General features: G+C 37.9%; 1 protein-coding gene across 1 annotated transcript in view; it reads left to right on the plus strand.

Moving 5' to 3' along the window:
- The window catches only part of LOC117233667, a 187,568-nt gene extending 176,406 nt beyond the window's left edge, over positions 1–11,162 (plus strand). Inside the window, exon 5 of the mRNA XM_033494167.1 lies at positions 1,991–11,162. Within this exon, the coding sequence (XP_033350058.1) occupies positions 1,991–2,341 (351 nt within the window). The 3' untranslated portion in view covers positions 2,342–11,162. The remainder of the gene's footprint in view (positions 1–1,990) is intronic.
- The last annotated feature ends 8,226 nt before the right edge of the window (positions 11,163–19,388 follow it).

Raw genomic sequence — 19,388 nt, forward strand, 5'->3', positions numbered from 1 at the left:
ACGTGCTCGTTTAAAAATATTTACGAGTAGATATAAAATATGATTTTGTATAAATCAGCGCGATGAACCACGGCCTCGATAGGGTTAAGCAGCCGGGTCACCGGAAATATCGTTGCTTCGGAGGCTCGCAGACGATCGAGTGACCGCGGGTCTCGTGCCATTTTCGCTGAAGGTCGCGTCGAGACGTCTCGCGCGTGCTCGCCACGCCACGAAGGAGGTGGCGCGACCAACGGAGATTCGAATTCTACCCTCGTCCAGGTTTCTAGAGTTCCAGATGCCGGCCGATCGAGCAGAAACGCTCACCTTCTCGGCGTTGTTCGAGGGTCACGAGGTAGAATTTTAGAAATTCTACGCGTGTAAACGCGTGCACCAGGGTTATTAGGTTGTGCCAGAACTTTCTTTCGTTTCATAAGGAAATAATAGATGCGCAACATTTTTTGTTTTATATTATTTTACCGAATATCGTTTTGTTCTATTAAGATAAAGGTCAGAACTTTTGACAGATTAGGTTTCACGTTTTGTACAAAGCATTGTTGCAATAGACAGGTTTGTAAAAGAAGGACGCTTTTGGAACAACCTGATACGTTGCTCTATCTCCGTCGCTCTTTCTCTGTTCGTGTGTCTTCGCGTCGAATTCCTTCCCTCTTACGCAATAATTTGAGAGAAATAAAAATATGAATACATTGACGAGTTGCAAGTTGTAGATTATGGACTTGAGTTTAAGATTTGTAGGATTTTATGCGATATAGAATAATTTATAATTAGAAAAATTGCGACGATGTTATTGCTCTCATAAAGATCATTCAACAGAAAGAGTTTTCGAAAGTAAGGCTTCTTTCATATTGTGCAACATTTTTCATTGTGCACAACTTTCAATTCTCACATACGTAGGTACAAGCTGGCTGTAAGTTACAACCGTACAAAAATTAAAGGTTTTTCAGTGGTTTCATAGTTACGATACGCAGCATATGCTAATCTACAAATTGTCATTGCAATAATTGCATTAATTTACCGAGCTTTTCAATTTTAGTATTCCTCGTTTCATTACCAAAACGTCTCTATGTACTGTTACAATTATACTAAAAGAATTTATTAACATCCACAGCTCGTATCGTCCAACTTGTAAAATTCTTTTCCGTCTCTTCGAATATTTTGCACGTGAAATTTGTTTTACTCTTCTCGTAGAAGCGTGCCATCATTTTACGAATCGAATGTCGACGACCGTTCGAGATATAGATATTTCACTCGATTGACTGGTGTCACGATCGCGAACGAAACGCGCAGATGAAATCGGTTTTCGATTTTTGGCGAACTGCCGCGAAATAAACGTTTCACCGCTCCGCTACGTTTATATCCGAACGAAAACGTCGCCTCTGGTGACGCTGTATGTCGAAGGGTTGTTTACGATACTCTGCTCACAGTGTCGCGCACCACTTTCGCGAAAACCAAATATGAATTTTTTTTTTTTTTTTGTTTTTTCCTTCTTGATGGATGGATGTTTGGGCGCCTACAAGCATTTGCTTAATTCTTCCAAAAGGATTTCCGAAAGATCGATCGTGTTTGAGCGTTGGGATTGAAGCTTTTGTTTATCCGTACGTATATGACACGTTTGGGAGATTAGACTGGAAATTGTCAAGTTCGGTTCCATTGATTATTTCAAAGTTTCATTCTATCCGATTTTGTTGAAACGTTTGAATTGTTTTGTTTTTTGTCGTTATACTTCCACTTCGTCTGATCGCCGTGTGCTTGCGAAATTTCCAAAAATCTACCTCGTAAGATCGGATTGCGTGTACGAAATACTTGTGAAAATACGTAGAATGTACAGGATACACGAAAATATATAAAATATGCAAAGTGCATCTATTTATTGTAATATTTAACCGATGAAACAGGCCTCTCTGCTTAAATCCTATTGTTTAAATAATTTTCTTGAAAATACGAATAAATCGAAGCGAAGACCTACGTTAAAACTGAAATGTTCGATTTTCAGGAGAGCGAGATTTACCAGAAGTGTGTGCGACCACCACCAAACCGGACGGTGTTCGACAGCGAGAGCCCTCCGCCTTACCGAAGCCAGTCCGCGTTGCTGGACGCGCCGGATCGTATAGTCCGGTGCCACAGCGCCGGCAGTTCCTTGTTGAGGGTGTTCCGGAAGTTCCCTAGTCCTGGGAGCTCGACGCCTGCCGTAGTGGTGCCGCCGCCGCCCAGACGACCTACCTTGTCCAGTTATTCCGAATCTAGTAGCAACTTGAGCAACCTGTCCAGCCTAACGATGGTTCCCTGCGAGACCGACGAGAGTCAGCAACAAGAACAACAACAACAGCAGAAACCGCGCGTCTGATCCGAGGCACGGCCAAGAAGAAGAGCGCTTGAGGTCACGCAGCAAACAAGCCCAACGACGTCGAATAGCAGCGAATTCCTCGAGGTCGACGGACGACGAAGGATCTCGTGGAAGAGGCGACGAGCCATTCCAAAAATCGTGGCGGGACAACGAGAAGAAAAGACAGAGGAACGGGTCGACGACACACGGCACAAGGACGCTGCTGTTGCCTCTGATACTGCCAGCAAGGTTGTCGTACTTGTTCTGCCCTCCTCGAGAATTCTCCACCCGTCGAGGATCCCTCAAGACTGACTCGCAGGAGAAACGTTCGTACGGGTTCGGCCAGCTGACGAATACGTCTACCACGTTGTTACTACGGTCGTGGATCGGCTGCGCGGAGAATCTCGCCGACAGATAAAAAACGCTACCACCTGAGAGAGGAGAAGAGAAGATGAAGAGAAGAATTTCATACAACGATCCTCCTCCTGTAACATCCTACTTGTAACACCGCCGCAGCTGTAGATCCTCCTTTGGACCGCGCAGCTTTGGATGATCCTTCAGTTTGGTTCTTTTTTTTTTTTTTTTTTTTTTTTTTGAACAGCGTCCTCGCCCGGGGGCTGACGAAGATGAAGAGAGAGAAAGAAGGAGGGAGGAAGAGTGCTGCTTTCGTGGGTCTGTTCCCTTCGGTGCTTCCGGTGCTCGATACCTTGCGATACATCGGCCAGTCTCTAGCCTAGATCTCAGACGATTCCAAAGTTATTTAGAGACAAAGGTTAGTTTATTAACGCAGCTAATGAGATTGGATTAGGGTGAATTGAGGGTGGGCCGTTGAGGCACCAAACGAATCGGATCGAAAACGAATCAGTCGAAGCGTGTACGAAAGCGAGAAACGGACAAGAATGGAAATAAAGAGGGACGATAGAAAAAAAGAAGAGAGAAGAAAAATACTAAAATAGCGAGGCCTATGAAGAATTTAAGAGAGAATAGACGCAAAGGTACGATCCGTAAAGCAGCACCAGCCACGAGTAACGCAGAGAGTGACATATTTTGTTCCTGGGGGGAAAACACGAGACACCATGAAGCAATGTACGTGATAGGAAGCTGGCCATGGGAAAATACACGATGTAGCAATTAGAAGCCGACAGAGTTTGCTGCCCGTTTGCTGCCGACCCAAGACGCGATACCACAGACCAACGGGACGATATTTCTCATCATCGAGTTTCGTTTCGCTGCGAAAAAGACTTAGTAAATTATTTATTGGCGATAATTCGCGATGGAGCGTGTCTTTGTAGAGAGAGAGAGAGAGAGAGAGAGAGAGAGAGGCACACGACGAAGCGGAGAAAACGTGGAGAAGCGGACAACGCTGCGACACACGCTAGAATAAAATGAATGTATCCGCGCGTGAATGATTCGCGTCAATTGTTTGCGTTTCTGTGTAATGTATGTATGTATGTATGTATGTATGTACGTACGTATGAATGTATGTATGTATGATGTGCGTGTGTATGCGTGTATGCGCGCGCGTCCGTGCGTGAAAATACGTGGAGCACGTATCCGTGTGAAAAACGGGTCCAGAAGTGAGAAGAAATGGAGAAAGATAGAGAATCGAAGAAAGGGAGGAAGAGCGTGGTAACATCATCGAGAGGAACGCGTGACGCGAAGGGCGAAAAGGAAAGGGATTTTCTGAATGACTGATACGGCGCGATTCTATGCAAGGCTGTGTGTAAATGAAAAATGAAGAAAAAAAGAAAGAAAGGAATGAAAGGAAACCAGAGAGAGGAAAAGTAGTGCCAAGAGCGTTAATAAAAAAAAAAACAAAAAGATGATAACGATGATGGTAATGAAACAATGTAAATATTAGGTTAGGTAGTTCAATATCGATATAATTATTACGACTAAAAATGATATGCTCTATATACTTGATTAAAAAGTAATAAACCTTTACACCACGCATAAACACGAGTTAGTCGGGCCGTACGAAATCGCCATGGGACACGCGTTACGCTTTTCGACGAGACCTCTGTGACATTTCTTCTGGATATGAAAGAACAAAAGAAAGAAAGAAAGAAAGAAAGAAAGAAAGAAAAAAAGAAACGAAACGAAACATAATATTTGACAAAAAAAAGAAGAAAATCGCTCTCGAGCATCACGATCGATACTTCGATTTCTGTGATCGGGAAACAAATGAATAGAGAGGGCAAAAAAGAAAAAATGACAAAGTACTATACATCTCTTTATATCGTGGTTGGCCATCGACTTCGTCGATTATTCAATTTCTTTCTTTTTTCTCTCCGCACGGAAAGATGGAAGAGAACGGTTGATCGAAGCTTTCGGGATATTTTTGAAAGAACAGATCGCTATTCACGTTTTAGTGATTGGTAACGAATGGAAGATGAAAGAATCGGAATAGGATGATCGCGAATCGTGGACGAAGAGGTTGTAAAGAGATAAAAAAAAATTAGAAGAGAAATCGAAGGGAGCATCGCGATGCTCGAAGAGTGTACTGCTACCGCGTCTCGCCGTGATTCGAATGGCTCGCACGATGTCTGATATAAACGCTACTTTATTATTATTCAGATAGATAAGGCTTCAGTTTTTCGAAAGAAAAGAAGAAATGAAAATAGGACGAGATCTGCCTTGACGACGAACCGAGAGTCGACGACCGGCTTCGTTTCCCCGTTTTCTTTCAACTGCCACGAAAAAAAAAAAACAAATAAAAGTTTCCATTTAGATCGCCGTGGAGATTGCCTCGAAAGAACGGTTAGGGTTTACGGTAACTTGTTTAGATTTAGATATGCCTAATGGTGCGTTAGGTGTATCGTTAGACGATTAACTATTAACCTATTAACCGGGGAAAACAAAGAAAGTTCACTCGTCATTCAGATTGCAAATTTGTTGGATAAAATAACTCGTCTATTTAGATATTATTCTCCACGTGTCATTTTTATTATTCATCATCATCGCTCGTATCATTTTTATTAAAAGTACGTTATAGGAGAGAGATGAAAATCTGAATATGTTTCGAACTTTTATTTTAATATTTTAATATTTTAATATAGCATAGATAAACACGAAGAAAGTAAGCGTCTTTAAAATAGCTAATAGATTGATCAAGTTAACCCCAACTTGACCCCAATCAAGTTTTGTGAAATACCAAAGGTATATCTAATTATTTAAAAAGCAATATTGTAATGTATTCGATAGTTTGATATTATGAAAAGAAATACATTTTAAATTAATTGAATAAGAAAATTAGGAAAAAGACACACGTTCGGTTTTAACGTTAGATCTATCGACATTAAAAAAAAAAATCTGACACTTATCGTTTCGACTGATTCGACAATTTTACCGTTGAAATCAAATAGGAAGATTAGCTCGCGAAATTGTTTGATAAATTGACGAACGAGAACCGTCTAAAGATCGATCAAAATCAAATAAATTTTTCAAAATTGTTACGAATAATTTCATAGTAGACTAATAAACTTCTACACATTCGAATATGAGACCTAGGCCTTTTTTTCCTGTTCCAAATATTTTCCACCTACTAAATTTCAATACCGCTCCATCTGTACAGAAAATGAAAAATGCTGACTTATCGTATTCTTCCTCTGTAACGTTCATTTGCAACGACTAAAACTAGAGATGGGACACTCGATAACCCGAAATTCTTCGAAACTCCAGACGAATTTTATTTCGACTAATAATAATCCAATTGAATTTATATTTAAAATACTTTAAACTCGTTTTAATTCATCGATGAATAATTTGATTTTCCGCGAAAAATTGTCTAACTTCCTACCAATTGTAAGATAAATATTTCTTAGAGATCAAAGAAAAAAAAATGAACATTTCGAATTTGGAGAGTCGCGAGATCTCAGTTTTGACAATTTTTCGGAGTCTTAAGGCCCAAAGCAAATTCATTCGAGTTTCGCTATCTAATCTGAACATCAGATTTTGACCCGCCTCTGACTAAGATCCACCTGAACGAAATCGACGCATTTTTATTAACCTTTCGTTTCGCGATTAAACAAATTTCTAATCAACGGAGAACCCGGTTAACAGGTTAATTGGGCGTGCCGTGGAGTACGCCATCGACACAGTGTTCCTGAGAACCTTTTTCTCGAAAAAAGGCGGAAAGTTTGGTAAAGGGAAAAAGAGAAAGAGATGGGGGGGAAAAAAAAGAAAGAAAGAAAATTATTTTCTATGCTCCCGGATACCTGCACGTACCAAATAGATTTCTATCGATTTTGAAACTCAGTATCGAAATGATTTTTTTACTCGATAGCCATGACATTGTTAATTTAAGATAGACTTTCGTAATCGTTATAATCGCTAAGACGAAAGTGACATGGAAGCTTTAAGTGAGAGAGAGAGTGAAATGGTATGGCGAATTTAGTGTTTTCCTACGATCGAAAGAGACTCACGAGCGTAATTTTTTACACACTTTGATATTTTTCTCGAAATAAAGGGACAAAAGGGAATACGTAATGGAAAAAACTAAAGTATGAAAGAAAATAATAGTATTTTTATTGAAATTATCTTTCAAACGTAGACAATTGCGCATCAGCTAACGCTAATTTTCTCTTATAAAATAACGATTCACCAGAAAGGCCTTCGACACCTCGACAAAGTACAATCTTCTTACCAAATACAAAAATACAGTACCACCACGGCAATCTGATAGAAATAAAACTATATTGGAAACTGAAATTGTACGCGCGTGCAATCTCAGTGCGTAATAATAAACTGAATGGATTCTCCAAGGAAAGGAGGAATGAAAAATGTATATTTGTAAAGGGAATTTGTTAAACGCGATATTTGGCGTGTAGACGAGCAAAATGGCGGTATCGACTTCGGTTCTCGACCTCGGGACAGAGCGAAACTACTCAAGTATCTCATGAGAAGTCACCAATTATTGTAATCCTTTAAAAAGAGAAAGAAAAAAAAAAGGTAACCGTTTCGACGAAGGGGTAAAATTGCAAACGAATGATCGACGGCTCTTTCCTTTCGATTCTCGGCTCACGCAGGACACGCAGGAATCTCCTTTCTAAACTTTCCAAATTTCTGAAACCGTATCACAAGAAAATTCGTCCATTTTATTCCCTGTATGCTCGTTACTTCGAATATTCTATCTAAAACGCTCTATTCATTAATATATCTATATTAATTATATTCCATGTATTTTTCAAACATCGAGATTGAAACGAACATTCGAACGATCCCGTCCCACGTGAAATGAGAATTGAAGAAAAGAAGCGAATAACGAAACGAAAAAGAAACACCGTAGAAGAGGCACGTTTTAGGCGTCGAATATGTATAGGTAAGCGTTGAAATAAAAAAAAAAAAAAAAAAAGGAAGCGAAGAAGAAGCGAAAAAGAATGCAAATGCCGATGAAAGAAGCGTACACAGTCGGTCGGTCGGTCCTGTGTGTGCACACGTATCAGACATCGTTCTGCGTGTACGTGTGCGCACAGATGAAATCAGAAGTTGTTTGGAGAGAACCAAAAAACAATGCCCGGGTAGTTTTACACACGACACTCGTGGTTTTTAAGCCGCGAACGGACGCAAGCTTTTTTCCATCGTTAACGAAAAAAAAAAAGAAAAGATTTAAAAAAATAAAAAGAAAAATGTGTTCACGCGCATGCAATATTAGGTGATGAAGAATAATCGTATTTCTCTATGTAAAGAAAGAAAGAAAGATGAAACGTTATTCGAAAAAAAGAAAAAAAAAAAAGGAAGAAAACGAGCGCGAACGAGTGAGAGCGTGAAGTTGAAGGAAAGAGAAAGAAGTGGGAACGAGAAACAGATAATCGGGAGACACGCGAAGAACGAACAACAGCGGACTAACGAGAGAATATACGGTCCCTCGCGATTGAACGAGAGAGCAATCGACGAGAAGACGCGACAGAATGATTGTACGTGTGCCTGAGTGTGTGTACATGGACGTGTGAACAAGAGAAAGAGAAGCAGAGCGTGCAAGAAATGGGAAAGGTACGAAAAGGTATGACTAAATCCAAAAAAAAAAAAAAAAAGGGTCTTGTGCAACTCTCGGTTAAATTAAAACGATTAAAAAATATTTAAAAAAAAAAGAGAAAAAAAAATAATTGAGAGAGAATATTGTTATTGAATTAGATCGAATTTTTTAAGGGCCGTCGACGAAGCGGAGTTTTAGATTAAAGAACGTTTAGGCGAATTTGTGATTTTTTGATTTACGCGAAAGTAAGAAAGGAAGTTTGATTAATTGAACTTTAGCATTCTTAATAATTAATTCGAGGTGTGTGTATCGTGGTGTCTTTTTAACCCATTAAGCGTGAAAATTGTGTTGACGAAACATTTCATTTGCAATTTCTTCCCATCGGTTTGTATTATCGCAAATTGTTTTTAATATTAATAAATCATTCGATACGTTTAACGTCAACGTTTTGTAACGCTTGCGATATTAATATTTCGCCGACATTATCCTTTATTTCGATTTGATCATTTCAAAGGAATACAGAAGATTTAAGAAAAATACGTTCGTCTTTAATTTCATAAAAAAAAAAAAAGAACAAGCGATTGTTTGATGCTTAATGGGTTAATAATTCGTTATGGGACGCTCGAGCTTTCATTAGGCGATCCAGCTAGAGCGACGAGATCGATCTATCGTGGCCTTTCGCTGAAAATCACCGGCAATTAGGCTGTGTGGAACGACGACGGGCTAGCTATCTTGTCGATATCGAAAAAGACGAAGGAAACGTTTTCCATTTGCGCAGATTGCTTTCTGGCAGCGTACTTTCGACAGATTAGCTCGCTGGATCGATAATCGATACTCTGACGTTCACAGCAGCTATTTAATCGAAAAGTTACGGCTATGGATCGGTAATATCCCCTAAAGTCATGGTCGTATCTTCTTGATAATAAATCGGTTAGAATCAATTATACTTTAGGAAAAATTTAGACGAAGAATCTATCTACAGTGGCTCAGGAAAGTATTCGGCAACTTTCGTGCGTTATATTATGTTTGTTACATGAAACATTTCCAAGTTTCATTAACGCTGCAGCGTTGTATAACTTTCGTAAAGGAAAGTATAGTAATAATTGTTATAGACGACGTTTATTTTGGCTTGTGAGAGAGAAACTGGTGTTCCATCGTTTTAATCTTGAAAATCGGTCTTTGGACAATCTTAAGTAAACATGGACAAAATTCGTGATCTGTAAGATGAAACAGAAAGTTTATCGATACAACGGTCTAAAGTCTTGAATATTCCAAAATCGACTGTCAGCTGATATTTAGCAGAGATCTTCTTATTCTTTTATTTTATCACCATTCGTAATTCTATTTCCACTGTTCCACATTGTATGAACTATTTGTACCCTTGAGGCACGTTCGTACAATCTCGTTCACTCGTAATTTCCATTCTCACACAATCACAGACTCATCACACTCGTTCTCCTATACTACGTTCATACATTGATACGTAGGTTTATAAGTATATGATATAAATACTTAAAAAAGATGTGAAATAGCAAAGAAAGAAAGATGCGTGGCACCAACTTATTGGACGATTTATATGCTATGACCTTTAAAGATCGTAAAAGGTTTCTATAAGTGTTCAAATATATGTATATATATACAAACTTTCATGAGCCACTCTATGTACTGATTAGTCCGTGCTTAGAAAGGAAGTAAGGACATTTTCTTAAAGAAAGAAAAAATCTTATATGAAAGAAGCTATTTTTGAGCGTCAAAGCGAACGAAAGCCCGTTCGTCTTCTCCTCACCGTCTCCGTGTACGTCTTCACGGAAGTTCAGGTTGATCGACCAAACGATATCGCGCGTGTCCCAAATTGAATATGTATTTGAGCCAAGTTCATCGACAACCTGGCCGCTTCCGGTCCATCTAGTCATGCTAAGCCATGCGCGTCCTGTCGGACGATGAAATCGATCTGTCGTCGTTTCATCGATTTTTTCCCGAAAAATGGCGGGGAATCCATTTTACGTAGGCGCGATTTGTGATTAAACGATGTGTTCGGAAATTCTCGGACGATCCACGTCCGTCATTTTCTCTAGCGCGAGAATTATACATATTATCGAAATTCGACGTTAGATTATCGGTTATTTCCTCGAAGATGTAATTATTGTCGTATTGTCGATAAGATTGGTGTGTCTAGTCTTAAATACCACGGCGAGAAATTTTGAGATATAGATCGATATGGCGTCTCGGTGCTCCATCTTGTTCTGTTTTCATTGTTTCTGTATTTCCCAATTCTATGAAACATCGAGACAGCCATTTCATGTTTTTGATCCGTGTCTCACCGTGGTATATAATAAATTATGTCTTCTTCCTCTTTTTTCATTTGTTTACGTTATTAGGTAATCAAAGTAAAAAAGAAAAAAATATAATAGATCGAGATACGGGAGAGTTATATTATAAATAAATGCACACAGACCCGCAGACTGATATGGATGCAAATCTGAGAATCAAAATTTTCGACCGTCTCGTGGTTTCTCGGGGACGCAGTGTCTTATGGGGCGGATCTTTTGGTACTCGTTAGAAATCGAGTGAATGGAAAGTTTATGGTCTTGAATAGGGAGAATTTAAAGATCATGGGTTGGAAAAATTAATTAATATCTTTGGTAGGAACAAAGGTACCAAAAGAAAAAAAAAGGAGATGCGTGCGTGCGTGCGTGCGTGTAAAGAGAGAATGGAAACACGTGCAACTGGAAGATTAAGGAACTAATTAAAAAAAAAAAAAAGACGTAACAGGAAAAAAAGAACCACACTAGCCAACGTACGTCATTTGAATCGAATAATCATCGTTTCGTTGTCGTGATGTACGAGCAGGAGAGAGAGAGAAAAAGAGAATATGCGAGTGGGAAATTGGAGTATCTTTTTTCAAGGTAATCGATCGATGTTGTAGAAACAGTGTCATTTAAAGTAGTAGATCGCTTCTACCAAAAAAAAAAAATAAATGAATAAATAAATAAAAATAAGAGTAAAGTAAAAATAACATAAAATAAAAACGAGTCATCTCGAAGAAAAAAGTATGAAAAACGGTTTACGTAATTCGAAAGTCGCGCCAGCCGCGTTGTAGAGAACGCTCGAAGCGGCGCGAGATTCGAAATCGACGCGCGAAGCATCCGCCTTCACGCTCCTTGTCCCTTCTTACGCTCCATTTTTCTCTTCTTTTTTTCTTTTTCTCTGCTTTCGTTATTTTTATTAATTGTCTCGATCACGCGTCGAATCTCGCGTTTCCTTCTAACGTGTCTCCGACTCGCGAGCAAAATAAACGATTTTTTATACAGTAGAATTATACCAATTGTACCACATAGGAAAGAAAAAAAAAAATAATGATGTTCGTTGTTCACTGCTCTGGCTTGCTAGTAACGGCAAAACTCAATAACCCGGGCCTCTCGGAGGCTGTTCGGACCAGGAGCGGCGCGAAAATTAGAAAATGAAACTAAAAGACTGTTGACCAATAACGAGCGTAATTCACTTGGAAGAACTTGCTCCGGACAGTCCCCTTCGTGCCCCCTGTATGAATCGGCAACATTTCAACATTGCAAGATTATTGGTGTACTTATCACGCAGTTTTCTACAAAATAAAGAAAACAATTTTGAAAAAAAAAATACAACTGTTTCATGATATTCCTTTCTCCCATTGAAATTGTTGTATGCAATATTTATCGTATGTTTTAAAGTAATTGGTAGAATTATGTTACTTGGAACGTAAATTTTTATTTCAATTAACGAGACTCAACTTATACGTAGTATCTTTGTATATTTGGAGTATTCACACTGTTTTATCGACTTTTCTCGCAAAGTTGAGCAGTACGTTAACAGATCGATCCACGTGTTCAAATTGCTCAGTCGGTATTTCTCAGTTCTTTTCTAGCTTAAAAAATCACAGACGAGATACGAGACTCGTCCATGATACCATGCTCTATGGTGATACGTACATATATATATGTAATTCCTGTATTTGCCATGGAAAATCATAGAGGGCGTAAGAAATAATTCGATTTTTTCAAGGTCGGTATTTCAGAGCGTAAGACATAAAATCATATATAACGTCAAGTCTATCCCGTATTTAGTCAATGATATAACATCTATTCTCCCCCTTGTTTATGACAATACGGATCTATTTGTATGTATCTGCATATGCGAATATAAATGAATCGAACGTTTCGCGTAACTAAAATTGCCGTCACGTTCATTCAGTCTTCTCCAATACGTCTATCAAAAACCTTTATAGAGACAGAGTAAAAATTGTTCTACTTTCATTCAGCGAAAGAGAGAGAGAGAGAATGAGTCAAAATAAATCATCTTTATACTGCACCGAATTTGGTTCGATAAAAATAATCTTTGGAGGCAGAAATACTGTCGTGAAACATTATACGAGGAGAATGTAATACCAATCGTCGAAACACTAAATTTCCAGCATGAAAGATCATTGGTGTGAATAAAACGACGTTCATTGGGCCACAGTCGAAATTTAGCGATTCGGCCGCTTAAACTGCTGGAATAATTAACAATTTATGTACTACTAAATTTTAATATATTAAAAATACACCAGAAAATAGAACATTAATTACATTCGTTTATATTTATGATAATAAGTTTTAACAATAAAATTTATAGTAAAAATGCAACGTTAAATTCATAACGATAAAGTTTCAACCATCCTTGACGACCCAATACCTGTAGCATATTGTCGATATAACTCTAAGTTGCAATGTTAAGATCATATTTGTATATTGCAATGTATAATTATTCCATCTTGATACTTGAATTTAATATATATAGAAAAGAGTATTAAAAGTTATTGTATCGAACTTATTATGTACAATACAACGAAGAAGAATAAGCAACGAAGAATACCAAATACTTAAATTCCTTGAAAGAGGCCTATCTTGCATTTTTATACTACAAGCTTACTCGTACTTTAATACATATACCTAAAGACTTTTAATGTCTTAAGGAAATTTTTACTATAAAACTGAAACAAAAGGTCCTATGTCTAGTAATAATAAATAGTTCTTTCATATTTTCCACAATTTTGCGATACGTTTAAACGTTAAACAATTACGATTGACTCGATAACGACGAAAAAGAAACGCAGCAAGGTTATGGCATCTATAAATGCACGAACCATTTTTTTCTAGATGGTCGAACTACTAAATTTCCTTTGTCGACCATTTGTACAACACGGGGAAAATATATAGCGAGGGATGAGGAGGCCAATGTCCTAAACGAAGTGCCTAGTTCTTAGAGGTTAATCGGCTTAATGAACGCGAGACGTGATGGGTAGCAGCTTAACGAAAGTGATGCGATGCGATGGGAGGAAGTGGAAGCTACCGCAGGCGGGTGGTGTTGTTTAAATTTGGAGCGACGTTCGTTCGGAAATAGACGCCTTTCCCTGCTTTACCCTTGTGTACGCGATCCTCTGCTCGCTGCTTGGATCGCGCGCGCTCTTTCCAATTCTCCTGATACTCGCGCACCAACTGACCTCTTTACGTTGAGGGCGCGCGCGCCGGAAATGCCACGTCACCCAAACGGAAGCGCACTTTACCCGGCTAACCCTTTTCGCGTTAAGAATACGACGTGATTCTGGAACAACCGAGCAAAATAAAAGATCGTAAAAATAGGGAACCGTGAATCATAGTAGAAGAGGAAATTGAGTGACAACTTCGCCAGAAAAGTTTTTAGCGAATTATGTTTTCGCTGCATCAACCCCTTGCGATGGATTACTATGACTAGTTTGAAGTATCTTTTCTACTATATTTTATATAACTGCATTTCAATACCAATAATAGTTTAATCTATCGGCGACTTCTATCATGTAAATAGAAAAATTAAAGATTTTCCTGTAAAATAGTCTGTAATATCTGTAATAGTAAAGTAATGAAATAAGGTAGTTGTTTATTTAATTCATTATTAAATAACTAATATATTTCACGTTAGTATAATATAACACGATATTATACCTATTTTTCTAAAATGTAATGTCAAATCAAAACACAAGGGTTTTGTACAAAAATTGTATACCTTTTTGACAAGCGATTAAATGATAGTAAGAAAATCGATGACGCGAAATATATTGATATCGTTATTATTAAATAACATCGAGTGTCGTTAAGTTGCAGCAATATTAAATACGATTACAAGTACTTGTTTGAACCTGTTTGTTTAATATTTTGCAAGATTTTTAGTGTCGCTACATGTAATGCACAGAAATATCTTTGTTGAAGCGGTGAGTTAACAAATTTACGAAGACAGTTTCATTGGAATGTGTATAGAACTCGAAGTAACATTGTCTACCGCGTATTATGATAAGTGGCAGGTACAAATGTTGCGACGATGAATGCAAATTTATTCGAGATTGCTACTTTTGAGATTTTCTACGTCACTTCATTAAACACTGTCCGCTGTTGGTAACAAAGAAACAATACTTTTGACACCTGAGATCACTAGTATTTCTGTCCATCATCTTTAAATACACACGTAGAACATTAGAATTGTAAGAAATTGAAATTCTTCCAACAAATTATTACCATTATTATTTCTTGAAATTTTAATAAAATTATCCAATGAAATTCCAAGCGAAGTGGATTATACACTCGTAGCCATTGTTTTGCAGATTAAAACGAATTTTATAGTAAAGTTTCGAGTAAAAAAAAAAACTCTCGCGAAGAATATGCAATACCATTCTTTCGTCTCAAAAGATACCAAACAATATTTACCGTTTCGTTAGAATTTTTATTTTAAGTAAACGATCGCTATTGATAGACATTGAAAACTAACAGTCGTTTGAGTAGAAATGAAATGTGCTAGTTTATTATAGAACTAATTTTAAAAAAAGAGATCTCGTGCAAGGTTGCATGATCCAAGATGTAGCAGAGACTCGTTAGCGTATCTGATTTATTTGCAGACCGATCTCGTCGAGCCTCTTCAGTAGTCTTCGAGCACGAAATACGATTCGAAGTAGAAAAGGGTGATGGATCAGACACGTTTAAACACAACCGTCCAGTAGAATATTCCTCGCGTGTCGTTCAACAGATCAAGCGTTGCGACTCCTCTCCGCTACGATATTCCGATTTCTCGTGTTCCTTTTCCATACGAATTTAGTTAGTCGATGACACGTGTTCCGTAATAATAAAACAGCCAAAATTGCAGAACTAGGAAATTGTTTTCTTTTCAAACTGTCCTGTTATTACGTTTTCGGTATGAACTTAAATATACTTCCTACGTTATTAATATTTTTGATAATCTCATGGAAAATTAAAAATTTCCAAATATTTTGTATATTTTTTTTTTAGTAGTTCCTGGATATCTTTTATGCATTTCACATATTTCTGCATCTTTTGATATATTTTTGCCACGTCTGGCATATATTAAAGGAAACTTTCGGTACATTTTCTCAAGGATTAATTTATTACGTGGCACACTTCAATTTTAATTCGAATAAAAATGGTTTCCCTTCTAAACTATCACTTCATCTTTTATATGGACGTCGAGTATTTTCTCAGTTATAGCAATCTTTCTAAAACGTACTATGTTTCCGTATTTGTAAGCGTATAAAATTTTCTATTCTTTACAATTTCTTTAAACGTTCTGAAACATTTTGCCATCTTTATATCTTTCCTCTAAACTCGTTAAACAATCAAGATTGTAGATTAGCTTGTTTCTTTCTACTCGATGCGTATTCCCGGAATAGAAACTACGTTCGAGGCGTATAATCGGTGCACTCGATTTCCTCAAACAAATCCTTTAACTTCACCGATGTTGTCAAATACGATGCGAGTTGAACGTGCCAGCGACTTGTAGGTAGACAGGATCGATCGATCGGAAGTCGTGAACAAGAATGAAACATTACTATGTAGTTTGTTTTCCTGCCTGGTATTCAGTTCGAATTTATGCATTCGTATAATTGGCCAGATGGCTCCCAGTTTTATTTCGGTGACACTAAAATATTACGGTATCCGCTTCCCCGTGTCATTCCACGTCTATTTTTGACCGGCACAAGTTTCTGGGCACATTCGACTCATTCTACATTCCATCCACCATGAACTTTCTTTTTCTCTCCAAATTTGATCTATAATCGCCCTCGTTACTAGCAATTGAAATGAACCACTCGCAGCAATACAGAGACAACTCTGATATGCAAATTTTCCATTTTAAACTTTCACGATGACTGTTAAACGACACATTTCCGATTCTGTGATCTGACGGTGGTTTCGATGCCGGTTTTAATGCTACGTTTCGTGCTGATCTTCCATCGACGAGGACAATTCCTTTACTTGTGAGTAGCATTTTGTGAATTTGGAATATTTGTGTAATATATATATTATAAAAGGAAATGTACGCTATACAGCACGGATCGGCACGTAACGGCAGCGTCACGTAGCGATCGGTGACGGATAGTGTGAACGGTCTCATTCAAAACGCATGTTTCAATGTTCTGTCATGCCGATGTCAGTACGTGACGGTCGGTGACGGATTGTGTGAATGGTTTCACCTAAAACGCATGTTTTAATGCTTTGTCGTGCTGGTGCCGGTACGTGACGTTGTTGTTACACGACGTTCCCGTTACGCGACCATCCGTCGACTATACGTGCCGTATAGTGTAAATTAATCTTAACTTGTGGGATATTTTATCGATTTATCAGATACAACATCTTGTGTCGTTTATGTAGAACAGAAAGTCAAATTTGACTCGATAGGAAAGTGAAGATTTGGATGTGAAACGAATGTAGAAACTGTGTGATCTATAGCAGACAAAGGTAGGGAAAAGGATGAAAAAGTAAGCAGAAGTTGGAGGTGGAAACTGGGCAAGAAGAAGACGAAGTGGGAAATGAGAAATGTAATGGAAATAGCAGCAAATCGAAAATGAGAAATGTAACGTGCGTAATGTAAAATGAAACAACTGGCTTGGGAAGCGTAAATTATGAAAGAATATGACGCGTAAAACACGAGGCAAGGTGAATCGTATAATTTGGGAAATACGAAGTACGAAGTAGAATGTAGACAAAGAAGAATTGCCAGATAAAGAACGTGCGAAATGTAAACGGGAAAATAATGTGGAAAAGAATAAACAGAAAATGGACCGAAGAAAACAAACAGACCGAGTTAAAAAATGATAAAGCATATGTGCAAGCATATCCGTGTGACATAAATAATTACACAAGATACTTAAAAAATATTATTTCGTACGTATAATATATACAACATAAATGATTAAACAAGCTTGTAAAATAATCCTAAAGTGTTGTATACCGACAACGATATTAAATAGTGAACTCTTCTCAGTATTCCTAGTTAATCTGTACAACCACACGAACTATACTAATTTTTCCACTAAATTTAACATCGATATCTACCTAAATTGCTTTGTATATCCTTCTATGTACCTACTATAACTATACTATACTACTATATATATATTATTATTATTATTATTGGTATTATTATTATTATTATTATATTACTATCTATTATTATATATAACTATACTATACTACACTATAACTATAACCAACCTGAACGTTCTATATACAAAGAAAGAACTGAAGCTTGTGTTTAAAAAACAAAAAGGGGATAAAAGAAATAATAAGAGTTGCCCCGCGTTTCATTTCTATAATCATCGCTTCAAACGAGCCGCCATGCCATCGCTAATTGAAACGCACGGATCTGTTTTTCTCGAAGATGCGACACGACGCAACGCGATGCAACGCGACGGAAGCGGTGGTCCCTACCTATTAATATCGAGAGTATATTTCAATTAATTCGAATAAATCGGTAAGCGACACGGCGCGAGTGTGCGTGCGCGTGCGTGGAAAGGAGGCAGAAAGAAAAAAAGATGACCGCCGTGGCGCTTGCGCGAGGGGCGTCGCGACGACCGCCGACGCCTTCTTGAATGAAACCGTCGCAGTCAGTTCGCATCAAGGCGTCCACCTTCGCTTCCACTTTCACGGATTTTCTAATTGTCCAGTCGACCAACGGCAAGTGACATTCCACGGTGATAAGTCGTTCGATCATGTTTCATCTTGGCCATCGAAACAGGTACGATTTTACGGTTTTTAATCTGACTTGCGGAAACGGTCACTTACGCGCTCCAACTTTCAACTTCGTTTCAAATCCTTCAGCGATCCTCGCGCCGAGTCGTAATCTTTTCAGATAACGAAACTCGTCGATCGTCGCGATCTTGGTGCAACGTTGATCCGAATCGTTGGAAATTGAAATTTGTAACGTCTATTTTATGGTGAATCTATTTTACAGATTCGTGTTTACACGCGTAAATTTAATTAATTGTCAGGATTTGCGTAACGTGTGGCGGAAAAATTGATTGGAAAATAGACGTCACGCGATTGTTATGATAATTCGTAGTTTTGTTAATGGTTCTTTGGCAATTCAGGAAATGATTAAACAGTCAATGGAATCTTGTTTAGTTCGAAGTACGTATTATTTTTTTAATTAATTGTAATATTAGGTTTATCTGCTGTGAGATTAAAATTCGATCTGTATACGCCATAAAGTTGCATGGTTTTGCCTTATTTGTTATTGCACGATTCCCTCCTTACTTTTCATCCCTTCCTTCTGATCTTCATTTCGGTAACTGCGTGATGTACAAGTTTCGATATATTCGCAGCTTTCTTTCAAAGTGATTTAAAATAATTTCAAGTGAAAATTGTAGTAAATCTGGCTTTTTTTTTTGTATCTTTTAATACATTCGATATAACATGCGAAGAACATGGCAAGAAACGTAGATACGGGTGTTTTACATGCGCCGTAGATCAAATACGGTTGCCGTCGCAAGACTGGGTCCGCGCAACTAGCTAACCTACTAACTAAAGCGATTTTAATTATAGTCTTAATGCCAATTAGCTTTTCGAAACTTTATACAATGTTACAAAATTTATGTTGCCTTTCAATGAAATTAATCGAAATATTTCTCCTTGTTCTCAAACAAAGATCGTGACAGGTGATAGATCAATCTTCTATAGTCTACCAAACGAGCACAAGTTTTTCCGAAACAAATTTTCCAAGAACTCGATGACGCTTATCCTTTTCTCCGAATTTCCATTACGA

The sequence above is a fragment of the Bombus vosnesenskii genome, unplaced genomic scaffold, assembly GCF_011952255.1.
Source record: "Bombus vosnesenskii isolate JDL3184/JDL3185 unplaced genomic scaffold, Bvos_JDL3184-5_v1.1 scf7180000013298, whole genome shotgun sequence".
Lineage (NCBI taxonomy): Eukaryota > Metazoa > Arthropoda > Insecta > Hymenoptera > Apidae > Bombus > Bombus vosnesenskii.